Source organism: Crotalus tigris, unplaced genomic scaffold (assembly GCF_016545835.1).
Source record: "Crotalus tigris isolate CLP2741 ecotype Arizona unplaced genomic scaffold, ASM1654583v1 scf7180000019068.10715455, whole genome shotgun sequence".
Lineage (NCBI taxonomy): Eukaryota > Metazoa > Chordata > Lepidosauria > Squamata > Viperidae > Crotalus > Crotalus tigris.
This window is the reverse complement of record NW_024097358.1, coordinates 2,867,799-2,890,641: the sequence shown is the minus strand read 5'-3', so window position 1 is coordinate 2,890,641 and position 22,843 is coordinate 2,867,799. Positions and strand designations below refer to the sequence as shown.

General features: G+C 41.4%; 1 protein-coding gene across 2 annotated transcripts in view; it reads left to right on the top strand.

Annotated features, from left to right (window-relative positions):
• Nucleotides 1–22,363, top strand: part of MFGE8 (milk fat globule EGF and factor V/VIII domain containing) — a 30,020-nt gene extending 7,657 nt beyond the window's left edge. Inside the window, exons 2-10 of one of the 2 annotated variants that reach the window (XM_039359075.1) lie at nt 1,769–1,894; nt 3,469–3,594; nt 5,229–5,342; nt 8,800–8,981; nt 10,477–10,632; nt 14,991–15,135; nt 17,065–17,267; nt 18,990–19,145; nt 20,872–22,363. In XM_039359075.1, the coding sequence (XP_039215009.1) occupies nt 1,769–1,894; nt 3,469–3,594; nt 5,229–5,342; nt 8,800–8,981; nt 10,477–10,632; nt 14,991–15,135; nt 17,065–17,267; nt 18,990–19,145; nt 20,872–21,015 (1,352 nt within the window). In that variant the 3' untranslated portion in view covers nt 21,016–22,363. The remainder of the gene's footprint in view (nt 1–1,768; nt 1,895–3,468; nt 3,595–5,228; nt 5,343–8,799; nt 8,982–10,476; nt 10,633–14,990; nt 15,136–17,064; nt 17,268–18,989; nt 19,146–20,871) is intronic. The other variant, XM_039359076.1, reaches the window with a different exon arrangement.
• The last annotated feature ends 480 nt before the right edge of the window (nt 22,364–22,843 follow it).

The following is a 22,843-nucleotide window of genomic DNA, read 5'->3' as shown; positions in this document are numbered from 1 at the left end:
TGGAAAGCATTCTTGCTTGCACGGTGCCATGCATTTCCATCAGCCGTCCTGTACGGCAAGTATAAAAAGACACCATTGGCTGAAAGATTCTGCTCCTGTGGCTCAGGAGAGGTGGAGACCATTGGACACATACTCCTTTGATGTTCCTTCTGTAGAGCTATTCGGAAAAACCATATCCTTCCCATAATTGATAGGTATCGTGGTCGTTTGGAAAGTATTTATCTCAGTGGCTGCTTAAGGACGAGCAGGCAGGGATCACGGCGCAGGTGGCTAGATTCTGCACAGCAGCATTGGGGATTCACAAGAAACATAAATACACATTTTAGATCTTTTTAATCACCTTTTATAATTAATTTTATTATGTGTTTTTATCCAACATTAGATTATGTTGTTGTTGTTGTTGTTGCGAAGTCGTGTCCGACCCATCGCGACCCCATGGACAACGTTCCTTCAGGTCTTCCTGTCCTCTACCATCTTCTGGAGTCCATTTAAGTTCACGCCTACTGCTTCAGTGACTCCATTCAGCCACCTCATTCTCCGTCGTCCCCTTCTTCTATTGCCCTCAATCTTTCCCAGCATTAAGCTCTTCTCCAGTGAGTCCTTCCTTCTCATTAGGTGGCCAAAGTACTTGAGTTTCAACTTCAGGATCTGGCCTTCTAAACATTAGACTATACTCAATGTATTTTTATTGTCAGGTCAGTATGATTCAGTTTTTCTGAAGGTAGCTAGTTTTTGTTAATACTGTCTGTAAAACTAGGTAGACCTTGGTCACCCATTGATTATGTCATTATTGTAATATATTGCTATGTCTCCTTGTGTTGGTTCTGTTTAGTTTTGAATGTTTAATTTATGTGTTGGTCTTTGGCTGTAGTAATAATAAATTGAGTTGAACTTGCTCAGGTCTCTGTCTTTGTAATAAACATTGATTTGACTTACCAACGATTAGTCTCAAAGGTGCTTTTTTTTCTCATCCAGGAAGCTTCATCAAAGAACTGAGGGTGGTCTCAACTTTCCGTACCTATCCTTCCATCTCCCCGCTATCAGAACTGATGAAGCTTCTTGGATTGAGAAGCAAAATGTTTTCTTCAAGGGAAAAAAAACAGCCCAGTTGCCTTTTGAAAAAGCATCTTTTGACACAACTCTGACCTGGACGACTGAGAACGTCCACAAATATTTATCAATGGTTCGATTGAAAAGAAAAATTATATATCCAGAGGTTCTTTAAAAAAAAAAAAGAATCGTTGGCTTGTGAATTTCCCAGAGGCATTTCCTTCTTCCTGGATGAACAGAAGCGTCAAACATGATCAGCTTTTGATCTGACCCAGTAGCTTTTTTTTTTTAAATTTGACTCTTGTGACTCTAGATTTTGATGAATTGGGTGTGACCCACGTCAGAGCCACATGGTAATTTTTGACCCACGGACAAAGGAACAAATAAATAATTAGCTTAGTGGTAATGATGTTGAAAGTTTAATTGCTTTGACATGCAATCTTGGTCTTGCCTTGCCTTGGCCCCACGTGTCACCAAAACATTAGTGCAACCCTTGACCCAAAATGGTTTTTCATGCCCTTGTTTGGAAGTGTGTGTTCTTTTGTTCAACTGTAGCCTCTTCCCCCATTTGCTATCTACAAGAGCCCGGCTCCTATATCTGCACAATACTGAAAATGAGATATAGAGGATTAGATAAATGCTCAAAAGTGCAGTTGGGAAGAGAGCAACCCCTTCCTTCTTCATTGCGCTGAAATGTTTCTTTATTTTTTTTTAATAGGTGATTTCTGTGATGTAAATCTGTGCCAGAATGGGGGGACTTGTCTGAAGAGTCTGGATGAATCTCCTTTCTTCTGCCTCTGTGCAGAAGGCTTTACTGGGCCTACCTGTAATGAAACTGAGAAAGGTGAGTATGATATTCTTAGCCAGATGTTCTCCCTTTCCTAAATGTTCCAGGTGTAGCGTGACTAGTCACTTTTTGGCAACTGCACTGCTAAAGTTTGATGGCCGGAGCAAAGAAGACTCCTAGGGCTATGACGGAGGGGTCCAGAAGCCATAGATTGCCCTGTGTTATAGAATACACCAGGGGTCCTTAACCCCGGTCCGTGGACCGTCACCGATCCGCAGCATGCCAGCAAGCGGGCCGCACAAACAAAAGCAAAGCTCCATCCTCGGGATGCAGGCAGTATTCAAAACCACACGCCCTCTGGTCCGCGGAAAAACTTTACTCCGTGGCACCGGTCCCCGGTGCCCAAAAGGTTGGGGATCTCTGGCATAGACCATTTTTGAATCTCCCCCTAAGCCAGAATTCTTGTGAAGGCTGCCTTAATTGAAGGCAGATCAATTCCTCTACCCTTCCTAGGCAGAAGAGGGCAGCCCAGCAAATCTGAACAGCTCATAGGACGGTTTCTTTAAGGATTAAATACAAGCTGCACTCTCTGGGGTCCTTCCCCCCCCCCCAATGGGCCAAGCCACAAACTTTGGTTTATTCCTGTATCCATCTTGGTTTTCTAATCAGATCTGATGGAGGTTTACCGAGGTCATTTGTCTAAAAATGATAGCCATGCTAAAGGCCCTTAGAATATGCGAAGCATCGTTGCTCTTAAATTTAGGATTCAACCGTCATTCATTCTGTCTTCTGAATTAAGATGCAGGCAAAGAGAAGAGGGCGATGTTGCTGCTCGGGGTTCTTTTAAAACACAGGCAGTCCTCAACTTACAACAGTTCCTTTAGCGACCGCTCAAAGTTACAACGGCCCTGAAAAAAGGACTTACAACCGTTTTTCACAGTTACGACCTTTCCAGCCCCCCCTCCCATGGTTACGTGATCAAGATTCAGACTCATATTTACGACGGTTGCCGTGTCCCGGGATCATGTGATCCCCTTTTGCGACCGTCTGATAGGCAAAGTCAATGGGGAAAGCCGGAAACGCTTAACAGCCATGCTGCTAACTTAACAACTGCAGTGATTCCCTTAACAACGGTGGCAAGAAAGGTCGTACAATGGGGCAAAATTCATTTAACAAACGTCTCACTTAAGAGAGACGGATCTTGCAGAGGCTGATTGGGTTTCTTTTCTTCCCAATTTTCCTCCTCTCTTTTCCTCCTCCTTTTTTTTAAATAATATTTTATTAGTTTTTCTATATTTACAATTCATAGGTGTTTGGTCAACAACGTGTTGTCCATTTGTTTTGCTTAATAATGCACAGTAAATTCCTAATCTCTTCCCCATTTCTCCAGCCATTGATAAAATACGTCCCATATTTGAAAATATTCTGTACCTTCTTTTTCTTTAAACTTCAGCCTAAGTCGATCCGTTTCTGCACAGTCCGGTGTTTTCTTGATGATCTCTTCTTTAGGTGGTGTTTCTTCATTTTTCCGGTGCTGAGCAAATATAATTCTTGCTGCTGTGAATACATGCAACGTTAAACGTACAATGTTCTTTATCGTATATTCCTCCTTCTGCATCTCTTGCTTTTAGGTCCCTGCCATCCCAATCCGTGCAAGAATAAAGGGGAATGCAGGTTGCTTCCCAACCGGGGTGATGCCTTCAACGAATACCTGTGCATCTGTCATCCTGGGTACAGTGGCAAACACTGCCAGTACAGTGAGTATGGTTTTCTTCTGGAAAGAAATCACGCAGGCCATTTGTGCTAGTTTTGAACCAGTGTCCGAGAAGTTCATAAAACTATGGGCATTCCTACCCAACCCTCTCAGGTGCATCCAGAAAATGTCAAACCATTTGTGTGCCATTTTTGCCAGCTACAAGACTCGCTAAGAGCCTCTTCTCTCCTCGTGGCATCAGTGATATGCAAAACCTGACAACCAACTGCTATTTCGGATTCCCTCCTCCTTCATCTTATCTCCTTGTGTTTCTTTTTTTGCAGTGAAAGAAAGGGCATTTTGGGATAGGATGCTCCTCCTTTGAGATAGGCCAAGTTAGGAAACAGGCACCACAGGGATTGCAGGAATATCTTTTATTGTAGTAGAATCTTGAAAGCATATCCAGGTCTCTGTCTCCCTGTCTGCGACCAAACAAGATAAACGCCGTGTTATTTTTGAGTTCTCGTGCGGGATCCTTGGTGCTTGGTTGTTTTCTTGCAGACATTTCCTTACCCAAACTAGGAAACATCATCAGTGCTAGTAGGCAGTGGGGAGGAGGAGGAGGAGGAGGAGGAGGAGGAGGAGGAATGTAGGGTCCTTGGTGCTGTCTGAGTTTCTGGTTTTCTTGCAGACATTTCATTACCAAACTAGATAACATCATCAGTGCTAGGCTTTTCTCATGTTTTCTTCTTTTTAGGACTGAGTCATCTTTTCTGAAAGCCATTTCCCCCTCTCTTTAATCCTTCTCCATTCCCAAGGTCAGGTCCACATCTGTTCATTTAGGGACAGAAGTGTCCCTCAGCCTGATAAACATTCATAATGGCGGAAACCATGTGCACTGAAACATGGCTAACAAAGCTGTAATGTAATGCAACGCAATGTGTTGTACCCTCAAGAGAAAGGGAGAGGGGGAGAGAGAGAGAGAGAGAGAGAGAGAGATTGTTGTGTGAACTTTGCCTTCTTAATAGCTAGTTATACAGCTAACAAAGAATGACCTTGAAAGGCTCCCCCCCTTTTTTTGGCAATTATAAAACATGCAATTTTAGTTGTCCTCTTGTGATTTTCCAAACCATCAGTTTGGAAAAAGAGCATGAACATCAAGTCCAAATTAAACATTTTCTGAATTTTCCAGAAAATAATGAACATGACGTCCTTCTAAACGAATTATCGTGTGAGATATGAACAGGTGCTGTGTTTTGAGCCACAGACCCTTAACCTTTTTTTAAAATAATGGAAAGTATTAGTAGTCCTAACTGTTACTAGGCAGGGCTTGATCTGACTTTCTTGAAAGGTTAGATTTGGTGAAACCCGGTAGTGATGGGGCTGCATCTGTTCTTTCCTTTTTTTTTATTGAAAAGTTTTATACAAGTTTTTAACAATATCCCCCCCCCCCTAAAACAACCCCCTCCCTCCCTCCCCCCTCACTTCCCAGAGCTGGTTACAGGGTTACAAATAAACAAACAAATTCTAAATAAACTTATCCAACTATACAAATAACAAAGTCGATAATGTGCTTTAACTCAGATACAAAACAAATTAATTAAACAATAAAAAAACAAAAATAACAATATAAACAATTCCAATTTAAAAACTAAAAATTAATCATAATCTAACATCTGTTCTTTCCTTTTGCCACAGACGTGAATGAATGCCTCTCTCAGCCCTGCAAGAACGGGGGGACCTGCCTCAATCTGAAGGGCCACTTTGACTGTAAATGCCCCTCGCCCTATGTGGGGAAGACCTGCCAGATGCGTAAGTCTTTGGTTCTGCTGAAAGTGAGTTGGAAGAGAGTTAAGAAATGAAGAAGGCTTAGAGCACCATTGCTGGATCTGTCTGCACTGGGAAGACAGCATATTTTTTTAGGCAAAGGTCACCTGCATTGGCCCGAGGGCTACAATTCCTGCAGTCCAAGGAATGCTGAGTTCACAAAACATTAAACCCATAAGTTAAAGTTTCCTTGGATCTTAATTCCTGGTGGATTTTGTGGAAATGTCCAGGCAATTTTTCAAGGTTGCAATGGATGCTTCTTCTAGGATGATTTTTGATTTTGCAGGCTAGTTCTCGCTGTCCTTTCTCATATCCAAGTACCAAGCAGGTCTGACCCAGCTTGATTTCCGACCTTCACACTCTTCTCTTTGCCTTCCCCACCTCTGTGCTTGTCTCTCTGAACTACTGAACAGCAGTGAGGTCACCCATATGTCTCTGTCACCTTGTTCTTTCCCTCTGGACCTTACCCACCCAGCTTCAAAGAGGGGGAAAGAGACAAGCAAATGATGGCTACTGGGAAGAAGAGGTGGGCATACAGCAAGCATTTTGTCTGATGAACTCTGTATTCTGTTGAGAGCAACCCTAGTTGCTCCTGATGGACCTCAAAGCATCCTGGAGATACCAGCAGGCTTGGGAAGATTTTAAGATTTTGAAAGTAGAACAAAAATATTACAGTGGAAATCTATAGATGGACAGATGTAATAGCTGGGGACTGAAGAGGATATTTTCCTTCCTTCCTTCCTTCCTTCCTTCCTTCCCTCCTTCCTCCCTCCCTCCCTCCCTCCCTCCCTCCCTCCCTCCCTTCCTTCCTTCTTCCCTCTCTCTCTCCCTCCCTCCCTCCCTCCCTCCTTCCTTCCTTCCTTCCTTCCTTCCTTCCTTCCTTCCTTCCTTCCTTTCTTCCCTCCCTCCCTCCTCCCTCCCTCCCTCCCTCCTTCCTTCTTCCTTCCTTTCCTTCCTTCCTTCCTTCCTTCCTTCCTTCCTTCCTCCTTCTTCCTCCCTCCTCCCTCCCTCCCTCCCTCCCTCCCTCCTTCCTTCCTTCCTTCCTTCTTCCCTCTCTCTCTCCCTCCCTCCCTCCCCCAGCCATTCAAGGTTGCTTGTTTCCTGCTGTCATTAACAGAGAACTTGAGACAAATCTGGCTGTTCCCCCCCTCTCCAGCCCCCCCTTTCTAAATGTCACTTGTTTCTCACCTTGGAAAATCAACAGTCTGCAAGCAATTGCGGTGGGGAAATCTTGTAGGACTCCCGGGATGGAGGAAATGGAATCATTTGAGAATTTGTATGAGGAAGAAAGTAATTCCACGTGCATCTGGCTATGCCCTGGCTGGCAATTTTGAGGACAAAAAAATTCTCTTCCCAATCAGGGTAGCTCTTCGTAGATATCATCATGATGAATTTTAAAACAACAACAACAATGGATTAGGTAGGTCTTTGGTTAAGATCTGCCTGTTCCTCTTAGTGAACCTTTGTATCCAAAAGCAGACTGATTGGAAACCCCCCCCCCCCATTTGAACCTACGGCTCAGTCATAAACATTTTCTGCTTTTCTGAACAAATGCAAAAAGCTGGCTTTCATCAGCAATCTAGCGTGGCGCAAAACAAAACAAGCTGCACAAAAGGGCATTGTGCTTTACTTTTTTTCTTTCTTTCCGAAACGCTTTAAAAAAAAAAAAAGCATAAAAAGAGCTTTTGTCTTTTTGCTTTTGTTCAATCCCACAACCGCCCAGTGAGGTAGGCTGTGTTGCCTCCGTTAATGGCTTACTTGAGGCTGTCCAACCTGCGTGAAATCTGGGTTAGAATGTTGAATGACCTTTCCCCCCCCTCACTGCTTTGATTCTTTGGTGGTTATTGCTTTTAATTCAGAGGGTAACTGGAATTCTCTGTTGACATTTGACAGTAATGTTTCTCATTACTGAAGGATAGTCTTAATAGCTCGGCTCTAGCAGATGGAGGTGTATTTATTCAGATATTTATTTATGGGCAAAGGAGAGGAGATACTCAAGGGGAAAGGAGCTGGGCCAAGAGAAACTGCTTATTCCATTAAATCCCAAAGAAATCCATTAGGAAGTTGCTCTCCAACCGTTGGCGGTCTTTTCAGATGAGAAATAAGGGCCGTTAGGGAGATTTCAGCAAACCTGACTAGAGGTAGCACTGCCCTCAAGAAAAGCCCCAAGAGAAATTTAAAAGAAATCCTTCAGCAATTTGAGGATGAAGTTGGAAAATGGAAACCCTTTTTGTAAGAGAGACCCAAACCAGGGACAGATCTGGAGACAGGTGTGAGGATCTGGGATGCCTTTCCTGCAAGGGCAGGAAGCCTGGCCTGTTTCAAAACACTATGGTCATCAGATGCATTGCAGGCACCATGGAATTATATCAAATGTAGAGAGCCATCTTCCTCCCTCCCTCCCTCCCTTCCTTCCTTCCTTCCTTCCTTCCTTCCTTCCTTCCTTCCTTCCTTCCTTCCTTCCTTCCTTCCTTCCTTTCTTTCTTTCTTTCCCTTCCTCCCTCCCTCCATCTTTTTTCCTTTCTCTTTCTCTCTTTTTCTTTCTTTCTCTCTTTTCCTTGCTTTCTCCCTCCCTCCCTCTCTCCCTCTTCTTTCTTTCTTTCTATCTATCTTTCTTTTTTCTTTCCCTTCCTTATTCCCTTCTTCTTCCTTCCTTCCTTCCTTCCTTCCTTCCTTCCTTTCTTTCTTTCTTTCTTTCTTTCTTTCTTTCTTTCTTTCTTTCTTTCCCTTCCTCCCTCCCTCCCTCCATCTTTTTTCCTTTCTCTTTCTCTCTTTTTCTTTCTTTTTCTCTTTTCCTTGCTTTCTCCCTCCCTCCCTCTCTCCCTCTTCTTTCTTTCTTTCTTTCTTTCTTTCTTTCTTTCTTTCTTTTTTCTTTTTTCTTTCCCTTATTCCCTTCTCCTTCCTTCCTTCCTTCCTTCCTTCCTTCCTTCCTTCCTTCCTTCCTTCCTTCCTTCCTTCCTTCCTTCCTTTCTTTCTTTCTTTCTTTCTTTCTTTCTTTCCCTTCCTCCCTTCCTCCCTCCCTCCCTTCATCTTTTTTCCTTTCTCTTTCTCTCTTTTTCTTTCTTTCTCTCTTTTCCTTGCTTCCTCCTCCCTCCCTCTCTCCCTTCAATTTCCTCCCTCCCTCCCTAGCTTGCATGCTATCCCTCTCACCAAAGGTGAGACCTTCCCCCACCCAAAATTTATTTAACACCTCTGCAGAGTTCAGATTCTCTCTTGAGTCATTTCTTGAACTGCCTGATGTGTGAATGGTGCTTCTTTCGTTACAACCAGAACCATGTTTGGAGCCTGAATCCCCCCAAGAGTACATTGGATGATTTGGTCCTAATTTTATAGAAGACTCCGCTGTTTTGTTTTGTTTTTAAATTCTGGTTCTTACGTTCCTCCTTGACCCTTTCATTCCAGCTTTTTCTTCTTTCTCCCTCTCCAAAATTCACCTATCCAGGCTGTAAAGATGAGTTGGGCATGCAGACGAGAGCTATTGCAGATGCTCAGCTTACAGCATCATCGATATATTATGGCCTTATGGGTATGCAACGCTGGGCCCCTGAACTTGCTCGCCTCCACAACAGCGGATTTGTGAATGCCTGGAGAGCCAGCAACGAGGACAAAAAACCTTGGATTCAGGTATTGGTGCAAGAGGAAGCCTCTGTTCAAAGAGCCAAAAAGGGGAATGGAAACATTATCAGTGGTGTCACAGTGGTTAGAATGTAGTATTGCAGGCTAACTCTGCCCACAGTCTGGAGTTCGATCCTGACCGGCTCAAGGTTGACTCAGCCTTCCATCCTTCCGAAATCGGCAAAATGAGGACCCAGATTGTTGAGGGCAATATGCTGACCTTGTAAACTGCTTGGAGAGGGCTGAAAAGCATTATGAAGCGGTATATAAGTCTAAATGCTATTGCTATTGCTGTTATCTCTGTATGAACTGGCTGAGTGTCTGTTGATGATTATGGCATGATACCCAACCTGCAGCCACTCTGGGACATGCAACAATTAGCAGAGAGTAGCTGGGGCTCTAGGCCAGGGGTGTCAAACTTGCCAGCCCACAGGCCGCATGTGTCATGCCGGAAACCATGCCCACCCCTGACAATGGGGAAAAAGATGTGGTATGTCGGGATATGTCACGTGACGTGGCGAATTTGGCACCCGTGCTCTAGGTGTGATTAGATTGCAGCACCTTTATCTTTTTAGTTTGACAAGCCTGCTAAGACCCATGAAGTGAAAGAACATCTGCCAACATGCCTGCCAAGATTAAAGTTCTTTTTATGCTTCCTTTGATATCACAAAAGCTCTCTTTAAAACATAAACACAGTGTCAGAATTTGCTGGTGGTGATGTGATAGAACTCAGAAAGCAAAGGTCAACTTCTCTCTTGCTAAGCTTTCTTATAATCCTGCCTCTTTTTATTTTAGCCAATTTAATCAGTTTCAGGAAAAGATAAAATACAAAATGACAGGAAAAGGAGGAAGGGAATCAGAAGAGAATAAGACGTTAGAAAGGACAAGGAAAAAAATGGAAAAAAGAAATATAAGAAGAGCGATTTCCAACTTTCTTCAGTATAGATCCAAATATATAATAAAATAACCTCTTCATCTACACTGAAGCAAAAAATAATAAATACACAATGATAATATAAAAAGTATGCCAGTTTAACAATCCTACATTTTATTCACAGTGAGATGGGAAACAAAACTCTGTTACATTTTTAAAAACAATAACAACAAAAAAGCTTGAGTTGGTCTTTGGCTAGATAGAGTTTGGCATGGAGATTCTCACACAACTTTTCCTTTCCTGTTGATAGTTCATGTTACTTTATATTTCTAGATGGCATTGGCTTTCTTTTAAAAAAACAAACAGATCCACGCCCTGGGGAGATTACAATTTAACCTTGTCTAATGAAAATTACTATGTTGAGCTAATTAACCAAACAGGATGCACATATGCAGAACAGACTCAAAGAATAATGCCACTTCAATACAGTCTAACTTTTGACACAGGATCAAATACTTGGTTTTGCTGTTTGCATTTGCTGTTTTCATTTGGCTTTCTCCAGCCAATTTGATCCACTCTGCCTCTTTAAAGTCCTTCTTTCCCCCACTTCTTTTTTTTAATTCCATGCAGATCAATCTGTTGAAAAAAATGTTCCTCTCTGGGGTTGTTACTCAAGGGGCAGGCCGTCTAGGAGCATCAGAGTTTGTTCGGACTTACAAAGTGTCCTATAGTCTAGATGGACGAGTATTTGAATTCTACAAAGATGAGAATGAAAACCATGAAAAGGTGGGTAAGAGAGAGTGGCTGAAGGCGAAAGAAGGAAAGAAAAACAAAGGAATTATTTTAAACTATGCTTAGGATGCGTAAACATTTTGGAACGATCAGATTTGCTTTATTTACATGTTATCCTTTCAAGAGCGTGACGCTGGACCACGAAAGCATTATCAGATGTGCTACAGAGTGGAGATCTTTGGCTTCCTTTAACTCTTTGTTAATTCTTTTCTTAATTCTTCTATCCAGTGAAGTAGAGGCCTACAGGCTTCGCACACGAAGAGAAATATCTCTTATTTTTTCTCCTCTCCTCTCCTTCCCTTCTCTTCCTGTTTTGTTCCTTCCTTATTTCCTCCCTCCCTCTTCCTGTTTCCTTCCTTCCTCTCTCCTTCCCTGTGTTTCCCCCTCTCCCCTTCTCCTTTTCCTGTTTCCTCCCTCCTTCCCTCTGTTTCTCCTCCCCTCTTCTCTTGCTGTTTCCTTCCTTCCTTCCTTCCTTCCTTCCTTCCTTCCTTCCTTCCTTCCTTCCTTCCTTCCTTCCTTCTTTCCTCCCTCCACCTTCCTGTTTTCTTCCTTCCTTCCTTCTTTCCTTCCCTCCTTTTCTGTCTCACACATACTAAAAAAGCTTCCCATCAGGAACGTGTATGAGTTACATGTGTAAAGTAATATGATTTGCATTTAAAAGGCTTTGGCAATTTATCTGAGCCATTGTGTAAATTGGTGTAAGATGTATAGAAATTATTTCTATATTATGAAATATTATAAACATACACGGGGAGAAAATGTTCTGCAATTTTTTTTTCCCAAACCCCTGGAAAGGGTGTTTTTTTTTTTTTTTTTGTATATGTGTGTGTGTGTGCGTGCACGCCTTTGAGTCTGTGTTAATTCCTGGCAACTGCCTGGATACAGTTTTCTTGATTTCAAGATTTCGGAAGTGGATCGCCCTTGCCTGCATCCTCAGGCTGAGAGACAAGGCCCAAAGTCACCCAGCTGGCTTGGGGTTTAAGGATCTAGAACTCACAGTCTCCTAGTTTCTAGCCTGACACCTTAATCACTACACCAAACTGGTTCTTTATAGAAAATTATGTATGTTATGAGATATTGTAAACATAAACGGGGACAAAAGTTTTCCATGACTTTTTTTTTTTTAAAAAAAGCTTTTTTGAGGGGGAGGAATGACTTAGTATCTGCATTGCTAGAATTCCATTCCTATAGACTGACTTTTTAGCACCTTGCCCTCCCCTATACTTAATGCTAATTATATTTAATTTTCTCCTGGCTCCAGATGGATCGGTAGTAGCATTCAGTTTTATAGCTTGAGGGTGTTTAAAGAGCTTCCCTTGGTGTTAAATATTTGGAAATCCAGCAGTTCGGATTTTTTTTTTTGCAAGCCCTGACAAGTAAGATAATCAGAAGCACATTTCTCTTCAAGCATCATTGACTTTGTCAGTTTCTCTTGGGCTTCCTTTTTCTTTCTCTCTGTCCCCCCCTCCCCCCAACACACATCAATTTAAGTTCTTCTCACCTTGTGGGGGGAAAAAAGGCACAAAGCACCTTTGAGTGAGTTAGTTCCAGTATTAACTTGAGGCATGTGGGGTGTAGCCTCTAAGAGCTGAATGCTGAATTGACCTCATTCTTAAAAAAATATATATGATTATGTGAGTTATTCTCCAAGCCTCTGCATTAATGAGCAGTCAGAACTGGGGAAACTGTTAGTAAAAGCTGCCGTAGGAATTTTTTCAGCATCATGTTTACTCAGGGCTAAACTTTACTCAATCAATCAAAATTGTGGATCTAGTTAAATTAACCAAGCGGTTTGCATCCTTGCTCTCTTATTCAATATTACAAACTTTTTTTTTTCTTGAGCTGAATGCTAAATACTAAAATGATAAAATCCCACATGCTGTAACTGGGTTTAACTAGTTTATTTTATTTATTAAATTTATAGGCCGCCCATCTCACTGTCCCACTAGACAGCTTATGATGCAATAAAAGTATAAATATAAAAAACAAGAATTTAATGAAGAGTAAAAACCAAGAGCATGAATGGTTTTGCTTAGCTTCATACAATTCGACTTGCTTTTCCCCAAAATTTCACAAAATACATTAATTTTGACAAAAGGGACAAAAGTAGGATGGGATGAGAAACTTCTGCTATATATATGAATTGAATGTATATAAAATGATATGTTGTATCTTTTAATGTGGAATCTAACGAATATTGTTTGGCCTTGATTAATCTGCCAGTTATAGGCGCCGTGCAGTGGGCTTAGAGGTGGATTTTTTGCCTCACAATCAGGAGGCTGTGAGTTTGATCCTAGGTAGCAGCAGATATTTCTCTCCAGGAACAAAGAGGAAATATCTGCTGTGAACTCCTTGTAGGCATCAGGAAGGGCATCCAGCCAGTAAACACTCAACTCCATTCAGCCGCCCCGATGCAAGGGATTACAGGGTCATTAAAAGAAAGATTACTTGTCAGTTACAGTCTTTTGTTTCTCTACATTAATCAGTTGAAAAACTTTATGTTCTTTAGTTCATCAATTATAAGGATTATTTTTATTTATTTTAGCAATAATATATAATACTGTTCATTGTTGGATTGTATTATCCTACGCATGTAGCTTACCTTAGTACAATGCAATCTTTATTTTGCTCAGTGATCCGTGCACAATAAGATATAAAAGCTTATAAAAACAAATAAATATAGAACAATCGGGGATATTAGTACTTGATGTGTCTTAACTTCTGCCACAGGAAATTTGCCTACAGGGTTGTCATTAGTATTAGAAGGCAAATACTTTGTACACCAAAGATTTGTCCATCTAGAATGTTGTTGCAAGACATGCAAAATGAATGGGTGCCTTATATTCCTGTAAATGTTATCTAGCACAACAGTAGGGGAATGATGGTTTTGATTTCTCTTGAACTGGATGGACAAATTTGTTTAAATAAAGAAGATATTAATTATAAGTTGTCCAAGAAAATGGGCAGCAAGATGTTATAGTGTGTCCAAACAAATCCTTTTCAATACAAGGAAAGGGAGAGATGTTAGATATTTGGTGAGTACACAGGTCATCTTGGAATCCAGGTTTTGCCATTCTGTGGGATCCAACTGATCTGCAATTTATATCCTTCATGCTCTGAAGGAATAGGTGTGTGATACTGTAATCCAAAGTAAAGAGTACTCAACTGAAAGACCATAGAAAGCTAGCTCGGATTCTGTAAGATCACTCCAACTTGATTTAACTTTTCTCTATCAATACAAGGTGTAATAAGAGTCTGGTTGGGAAAAATGAGATGTTGAACTATTAGATCAGGGCTCTTCAAACTTGGCCCTTTTATGACTTGTGGAGTTCAACTCCCAGAATTCCTCAGCCAGGCACGCTGGTTGAGGAATTCTGGAAGTTGAAGTCCACAAGTCATAAAAGGGCCAAGTTTGAAAAGCCCTGCATTAGATAGTCATCAGGCACCAAACCAATATGTCAGTTTGGGGCATCCTACCTCAAGACTGAAGATAGTAATGGATTCCATACACATCTTTGGAATGGTCAAAATTGCTCCCAAGAACTTTGGTTGCAGCATTTATATTGTGTTTTTATGGCATAGATGCCCACTTCTGAGTTTGTTTTAGCTTTGAAAAGCTAGATGGAGTAGGAGGAACTAGCTCTCCCCTTTGGTGAGAAAAAAAAAGCTTGATTCCAGCAGAGATCATAGTGCTGTCTAGAAAATGTCACTATGATGTCCTTCCAAGAATCCTTGTTATCAAAAAGCACTCGTAGATGTTTCAAAATATGGATCTGCTCAATCTTGTTAGTCTGTATGATACAGGTTCTTGGTTTAGCTCTTTTCTTACCCCACTCCCTCAAATTTTTTTTGATATATTATAATTAACAGTGAATTAATTATAGATAATAGCTTCCATGGCTTATTTGAGTCCAACTGGGCTTTGGGAACTTAGATTAATCTGCATCCAGTGGTGGGATTCAGCTGGTTCGCACCACTTCGGCAGAACCGGTAGCTAATTTTTTGTTGCCCAGGGCCAGAATGGACTTCCGGAAGCGACATCCACACAGAGAACTGGTTGTTCACATGTTTGAATCCCACCACAGAATGCATCTATGTAGGTCAACCTGTGTTCCTGTCATATTTACTCATGAAAGTTGACTTAAAAGTAGAAGTGGTTCAGGACAAATTATCCATGTATCCAAAAAGGGATTTGCATTCTCATATCTGTGACCAAAGCCCCATAATCTAGCTGTTATGCTATTGTACAAGTATGTATGGAAAAGCAGTGTCTCCAGGACTGTGTAGCACTGGAAAGGGGTTCACATTCCTACTCTTAAGATGCTCTTCATTTTATATTTTCCTTCCTGCAGATTTTCTCAGGCAATACAGACAAATATACTGCAGTGACCAACATGTTTAATTCTCCAGTCATTGCCCAGTATTTCCGAATCCACCCAGTAACGTACGAGGGTGGCTACACTCTGCGGTTTGAACTGATTGGCTGTGAAATGAATGGTAAATGCTTCCCATTGGTCTAATGAATTTGGGTGGAGGTGCATGCTCTTGCATGGATAATTGGACAACAGATCTCTGGTGCCTTCATATACAACATCCTTTTTCTTAACTGGGGATTGAGTAAAGGAAAGCAAAAGTGCTGACAGAAGATCATGTAAAACCCTAAAGAGATTCTCTGGAATCCAAAACTTCATTTTGGAGGTCCTCTATTTTCCAATAGCCCTTGAAAATTAGGCCTGTCATTCTGAGCACTTGGAACAATTTGCCAGCATGGTGTATTGCAAAAAAATTAAAACGGTGCCTGGGTGGTTTAAATTATCCTTCAGGAAAGCCGGAATTTTGCAAGCTGTATGAATGATATAGATGAGCTTGGTCAGCCTTTTTGCATAATTCTAGGGCTCTGCTGCAAAAAATGAGGAAGGCTAGAATGATGGACAGTCTTGACTCTTTTAAGTAGATGGTGACATGCTGATGCAAAGAGGGATGCTGCTGGACCATCTAAGTATTTTCTTTAGGGGGCAGGTCTGTATTTGGCATTGCTCATCATTTAAAATAGGTACCTTCAGCTGAAGGATGAGACTTGCCAGCATGACTGACTTACACTAGGCTTCAGTGAACTTGACTTATAGTGCTGGGAATCTTTCTTGCTAACTGTGAGGTCTCCATATTCCAACTTATGGGGGCCTGGACCTCTTTCTCATTAACTGCTTTCAGATGGACAATCTCTAAGCATCTTAAAGCATCATGAAGTTGTCTTGGTCCCATCTCTTTGTCCTTAATAGATTTCTAGGTAGAAAGTAGAGATGTTCAGAAGACTTCATTTCAAACCTTATTTTTTTTAATATATCCTGCCTCAAGTCCATTCCCAAGTGCCCAAGACAGGTCATTTTACACGTGAGACTTTTCTGCTGTTTTGATTGGAAGCGGGCCAGAGTTGGTTATAAGATGGGTGGTTATATGAATTGTTTTAAATACCAATAAATAAAATGGCTTGAAATGAAACATTTGCATGCCCTTAATAGAAAGGAAAAAAAATGAAACTGGCAGGAAAATACAGAAGAATGACAAATGGAAGGCAAAACGTCTGTTCTACAAATGGCCGAGTATTGTAAATCTGTCAAGCTGATTTCATTTTTTAAAATTTGCACCAAAATACAGTCCTCTGTGGTGCAAATCTAGTCACTATTCCTTGCAGTTTTGCTTAATACTATTTTTGTAAAAATACTCTGCATTTCTATATATTCGTGGAAGTGTGACTTTTTGTGCCAGCATTTTCCCAGTTCCCATCTTTTTTAAACTGACGAGGTGTGTGGCCACATTCAGTGGATTGTGCCTTTCAAATACTAACTAATCTTATAGTTTGGAGATGGGCTTGAAAAATGCAAAAATTAAATACTTTTCCATTTCAGTGTCAGTGACTGTTGATGCAAAACTAGCTAAATGTATATCCTTAATCTGGAGTGTAGAATTCTGGCAGGTTGTTACTGTATAAATGCTAATCAAGAGCCGTGCTGGGGCAGTGGTTAGATGGCAGTACTGCAGGCTACTTCTGCTGAATGTCAGCTGCCTGCAGTTCGACAGTTCGAGTCTCACCGGCTCAAGGTTGACTCAGCCTTCCATCCTTCCCAGGTCCATAAAATGAGGACCCAGGTTGTTGGGGGCAAGACGTTGACTCTGTAAACCGCTTAGAGAGGGATGTAAAGCACTGTGAAGCGGTATATAAGTCTAAACGCTCTTATCTGCATCAGCGATCACCAGGATACCGTCTGGTGGTGCTTGCTATCTGGATGTCTTCTGTTGCTTTAAAAATTGATCTTCCTCTTGGGGGACTTTTGGGAGAAGGTTCTTCTTGAAAGCACCCTCTTTGGGAGAGTCTTCTTGCTTATGAACTCTTGCCTTTCACTACGTCTATAAATCGTTGTGTTACAGTGTATTTCAACACGGCAGGTTGCTCCGATCCTCTGGGCGTGAAGTCCCATCACATCTCTGACCGGCAGATCACAGCCTCCAGCGTGTACAAGACCTGGGGCTTAAGTAGCATGACTTGGCACCCTTACTATGCCCGCCTTGATAACACTGGGAAATCCAATGCCTGGACTGCCCTCAGGAATAAGCCAGGCGAGTGGCTTCAGGTATGTCCTTGCCAGAGAGGATCAAAGCTAGTGGAAGAAGAAGAAGAAATGGTTTTAATTGGAATCTGTGGGGTAGGGCTGAATAAGGTGGTCCTTAACTGTAATCGTCCAGCTTCCTTGCCTAATTTATAATAGAAAAAAGAATGTACTTGACTCACCACCATTCATTTAGTAACCATTCTGTTACAACAGCACTGAAAAAAAGTGAGTTATGATCATTTTTCACGTGACTGTGTAGCATCGCCGTGGTCACGTGATCAAAATACAGACGCTGGGAAATTGACTTGTATTTATGACGGTTGCAGTGTCCCGGGGTCACGTGATCCCCTTTTGTGAGTTTCTAACAAGCAAAGTCAACGGGGAAGTCAGATTCACTTAACAACTTAGTAACAACTGTCTTACTAACTTAAAACTTGCTAGGCAGCTAGCTGTAAGTACTGGACTACCTGTACTATTTAAAAAAATAACAGTGAGGTTATTTTTCCACTTAGAAAAAAAAAATTAGCTTGCTAGAAACCAGAATGTTTTACTCGGTCAGTTTGGGATCTGGCCCATTTTTCAATATGTGTACAGCTCTTGCTAAACAAAAACATTTCTTCAGTCTTCCTCAAAAAAAATTCAATGGTGTGTTTCTCTATTTGTGAGTAGCTTGTCTCTCATCCTACTGGCTAGTATTGCTTTAAAAAAAATGAATATGCTGGATTCCTACCTTGTGTGCAGAGGCAATGAAGCAAATCTAATATCTTAGGAAGGAGAGGATTGCAAATGTAGTGAGAAAAACAGGATAAGGACATGCCAGTTTGCTTCAACTGGTATGTTTTAACTGAGACTTAAAATAACGATTTTTGATCTTGGAGGATGAACAGCGCCGTTTACATTTGGCAGTTCCATGATAGATTTAAAACACTTCCCTTGTCCTTCCAACCTCAAATCTTGGTCCAAATCGATTCTATTCATTCACAGAATTGTTGAATAAAAGCGCGTCCTTCTCAGCGGGTTTCCAATTATCATTCTGAAGTTTTTTTCAGGACTTCTTTTCATTTCAAAGAATATTGAGTTTGCAAAGCCTTAAAACCTTAGCACAAAAGGAAAAGAAGCAAACGATGCAAGCTTGGTCTACTCCATCCAATGATATTTATCTACGGCTGTAAAGAAGACTGATTTGATTGGATCAAGAGAATAGAATGGAATAAAAACTTTTATTGTCCCTTTAAATGTACGCTAATCAGCATACATTAAAATGAAATTTTGTTGCAGTCAGCTCTCAAAAGAAATACCGTTATGCATAAAGCCACACATCACACACACACATATACGATACAGAGAAACATCACTGTCTAGTTCGAACGTATTCATATACCGTATATACCGGCGTACAAGGCGACCCGGCGTATAAGACGACTCCCGTCTTTGTCGCCGAGTCGCATTCCTAGAACGTCGTCTTATACGCCGGAAACTACCAGTATTTCCGGCGTATAAGACGACTCGGCGTATAAGACGACCCCCGTCTTTGGCGCCGATTTTAACGCTTGCGGAAGTCGCCTTATACGCCGGCATTTACGGTATATGGCAAAAAAAAGAATCCTGTGAATTTATAAGACAGATGGCATAAGGAACAAAGCTGTTACAGAATCTAGTAGTTGTGCTATAAGTATTTAAAACCTCCTCCCAGAGGGGAGCTTTTACTTCCACCAGTGCAAAGATTGTGTTTTCTTTCTACAGATTGATCTTCTGAAAGTGAAAAAAGTGTCTGGGATCATAACACAGGGAGCACGAGATTTTGGGCACATTCAGTACGTAGCAGCCTACAAAGTGGCCTACAGCAATGATGGGAAATCCTGGACTGTCTACCACGACGATAACTCAAACAGCATCAAGGTAGAATTGGGCAAAAAAGTTTTGTGCGATTGAGAGTCAATGCAGGGTCTGTCTTGGACTGAAAAACATTAGCATCATGCCGTTGGGCCTTTCCAGAATAATTGTGGGGTAATGTTATGCGGTTGCAGACTATCTCTTTGTTAGTGTAATGTTTCCCCCAGCTTTCCTTCAGTTTTATTAATTTAGAAGATTTGTAGTCCACCTCAAGTGATTCTCAACAGTAGTGCCCAGGTTTTAACATCCATCCATCCATCCATCCGTCCTAGCATATATAAAGAAATGAAAACAACTAATGTCTAGTCAAAGCTACAGCAACACAAGCATATTATTCATCCATCCCTATTCCAATTTTTTTCCCATAGCACATTTCCTATATGTCATGGAGTACTTCTAAGACTGTTCTGTCAATGCTGTGCTGAAATGTATCTTCTAGTTTCTCCAAAATTTTATTCCCCTGTGAAAGGGAGAGAGGAAGGGAGGGAGGAAGGAAGGCAGGGAACTACAGTTAGGAAATATGACTTCCAGCCTTCTTCTCAACAGAGAAGTGCAATCTTCTAATTCCCCACTCCCTCTTAGATATGCTATCAAGTCCCTTCTTTTATATCATTTTTCTTTTCTTTTTTCCTGTCTTGTTTGATGAAAAGTTTTTATGACTTCTCAATTATGGCGTACTACGTGATTTTGGAATTTTTCTTCTGTCTAGGCTTGGTTAACTTGTACGTTTTCCTTGTGGAAAATAAAAATAAAAATAAATGACAAAACGTAATTCTCCAAGGATGTCCCAAAGATGTTATTTCAAAAGGCAACTGGACTTTTTTGTTGTTTTTCCTTGAAGACATTTCGCTTCTCATCCAAGAAGCTTCTTCAGTTCTGACAGTTCAGAACTGAAGAAGCTTCCTGGATGAGAAGCGAAACATCTTCAAGGAAAAACAAAGAAAGCCCAGTTGCTTTTTGAAAAAGCACCTTTGGGACAACCACGACCTGGATGACTGAGCATCCGCATAGTTATCTCCAAGGCTGTGTTCTTCCCTTCTAGCATCAAAGTGCCAGTGTTTTTATGGTCACACCAGGTGGCAGCACTTCATCTCAAAATAGCTAAACAGGGTCAGATCTGCTTAGTATTAGGAAAGTAGACTATCAGGAAATCCAAGGGCTGTAGACTGGATGGGGGAGTTTTAAAAACATTCTGAAAGAAGCTAATAACGAATTATTTCTACAGTGTTCCCAAGAAAGCAACAGAGTCATTTGGAGTTAAATATAATTTGAAGAGACTTGACTTTTATTAACATTTCCTTTTTTTTTTTTTAACTGGTGTCAGCCTCTTATTTGCCTGTGGTTTCCCTTGCTAAAAATATCTGGAGTCTGTCTATGAATATATATGAGGCATCAAAATAACAAGTAAAATGCAGCAGAAATGTGTTTCGAACTTGGTTTTTTTTAAAAAAAATTTTTCCCAGACGAATTTAAGTTAGTTGTCTCAATCCGCCTATACAGGTCCTCAACTTGTGACCACAATAATTACTTATTGTTTTACTTCTTAAATTGGTCCGCAAGGTCTCTCTCCCCCAATTTCTGTTGCTAAGCAGGACAGTTACATTAAGCAAGTTTTGCTTTTTTTTTTTCTTGCCAATGTTGTTGAGTGAACAAGGGTGGTGAGAATTTCAGATCTTTGCTAACTTCTTCAAAATTAACCTCTTCTTTTCTCCTCCTTCCCTTCTCCACGTAGCTATTCCAAGGCAACCACGACAACAATTCTCACAAGAAGAACATGTTTGATGTGCCATTTCACGCCCGCTTTGTCCGCATCTTACCTGAGGCTTGGCACAACCGCATCACATTGCGAGTGGAACTTCTGGGGTGCGATGAGTAGGCGATTGACCGAAGGAGGGATAGTGTCAAGAATCAGACTGCTCCACATCTCCCCAAGGATGCTTTCCCCCTCTTCCCCCCCCCCCCCCGAGATCCTGGTGAGGCTTACAGTTCCAGCATCATCTCCTCCATCTTTTATTTTTGCACCGTTTGTAAGAATGCCTCATCTTTCACAGGTTGGGCATTGCCAAACTTTTAGAGATGGTTTATCAGGAGAGATCAGAAAGAAGGAACTTCAGTATGTCCTACCTGGTCTTTTTCTGCCCCCTTCTTGCTTTCTCAAATTATGGGGCTGGCTCTTTGAAGCATAGCTGCCTGGTCTGTATGATCATGGTGAGGCTTCCACAGTGAGTTCCCAACACTGCACTTTAAGGATCTTTTTTCTGTGGCAAGACTTTCTGTTTTTCAGGTCCTGCCAAGTTTTGGGGTCTCCTGGAGCACGATCATCCCTTGTAGATTTAAGTGGGTTTAGCAGTCATTTCTCCTCTCTAAGGCACCCTCAGAACTATAATTTGGGGCAACTTTGAGCTCTCTAGCAGAGGTCCTCCCTTCCACTAGAAATTACAGTTCCCAGGGTTCTGTTTTTAGACAGCTGATGGGCATTTTATGGAACAGGTAGTTTTGCCACCTCGCTTTTCAAAATTAAATAGATGCACCCAGTTTTATATATTCAGTATTTTTTTCCCTACTCTAGGAGAATAAGTCATCTTTGCCAATCCTTCTGAAGAACATACAGCACCATTTTCTCAGCTCCAGCCAATTCCCACCTGTGTTTATATTTAACTTTGCCACCATGGGGACTGGAAGCTTTTATTTCTTTTTTTTTCTTTTTAGCCACGAGAATGAAATTTTTCACTCACACGGATCCTGCTGTTTTGTCTTCTTTAGCCTCCCTGAAGCCACTTGACTTCTTCCTTTTCCCAAGTACTCACGCATTTTGCAGACGGAAAGAACCGAAGTGTTTTTCTTCCTCCCCTCTACCCTTGCCACAGTTCCCATCAAGAATTCTACACCGTCATGTCAACTTCATGCTTGGCAGAGACGCTAAAAAGAAATAGAATTTTCTGGAGGGGAAGAAAAACATTATTTTTCTAAGAAAAAAAAATGCAAATAAATGTGGACCGTTCTTTTGGCAGGGCTGAGGGAGGGGTGGGTTGGGACATATGTCTTTCTGTCGTCGGTGTCTGGCTTTGAGGTAGAGTGGGGAGAACTGAGGATGTGCATTCTGGAAGTAATTAACCCAGAGCGAAGGAATCCAAAGTTGTAAGCAATTCTGATGACGGCTGTGACTTCCCGACGGGATGCAGTGTTAAAGAAGGACGGGCAATATTAAAACAAGAACTCCGCTTTCTAATGTCTTTTTCCATGTATGGAACTCAGAAAGAACTTAAAAAGAGCTTTAAAAAAAGAGAACCAGTGGATGGGAGGGTGAAGGAGCTGGGGTGGAACAAATGAAAAGGCATCTTTCCTAGATGCTTTGGGGAGACTCAGAGAAAGCCTTTGAAACTTTTGTCCAAATGGGTATCTCTAGAAGTCCAAACTAAATGATGGACAGCCCCAGTCCCTTTCGGTGTTCTGTCAGGCTCAACCTGGAGAAAACTGACCGCCTAGTTTCTCCCCATATCGAGGCAAGAAGCAGATGGAAATGGCTACTTCACCAGTTTGGCACATCCATGTTTTGAAAGCTCAGCTTTGTTGAAAGTTGGGTGGCATATAGTGATGATGATGATGATGTTACCCATTCAATCACATCCGACTCTTGACGACTCTGTGGGCCAGGTCTTGCCACATCTTCTGATCTTGCAGTATTTCTATGAGTCTATGCTCTT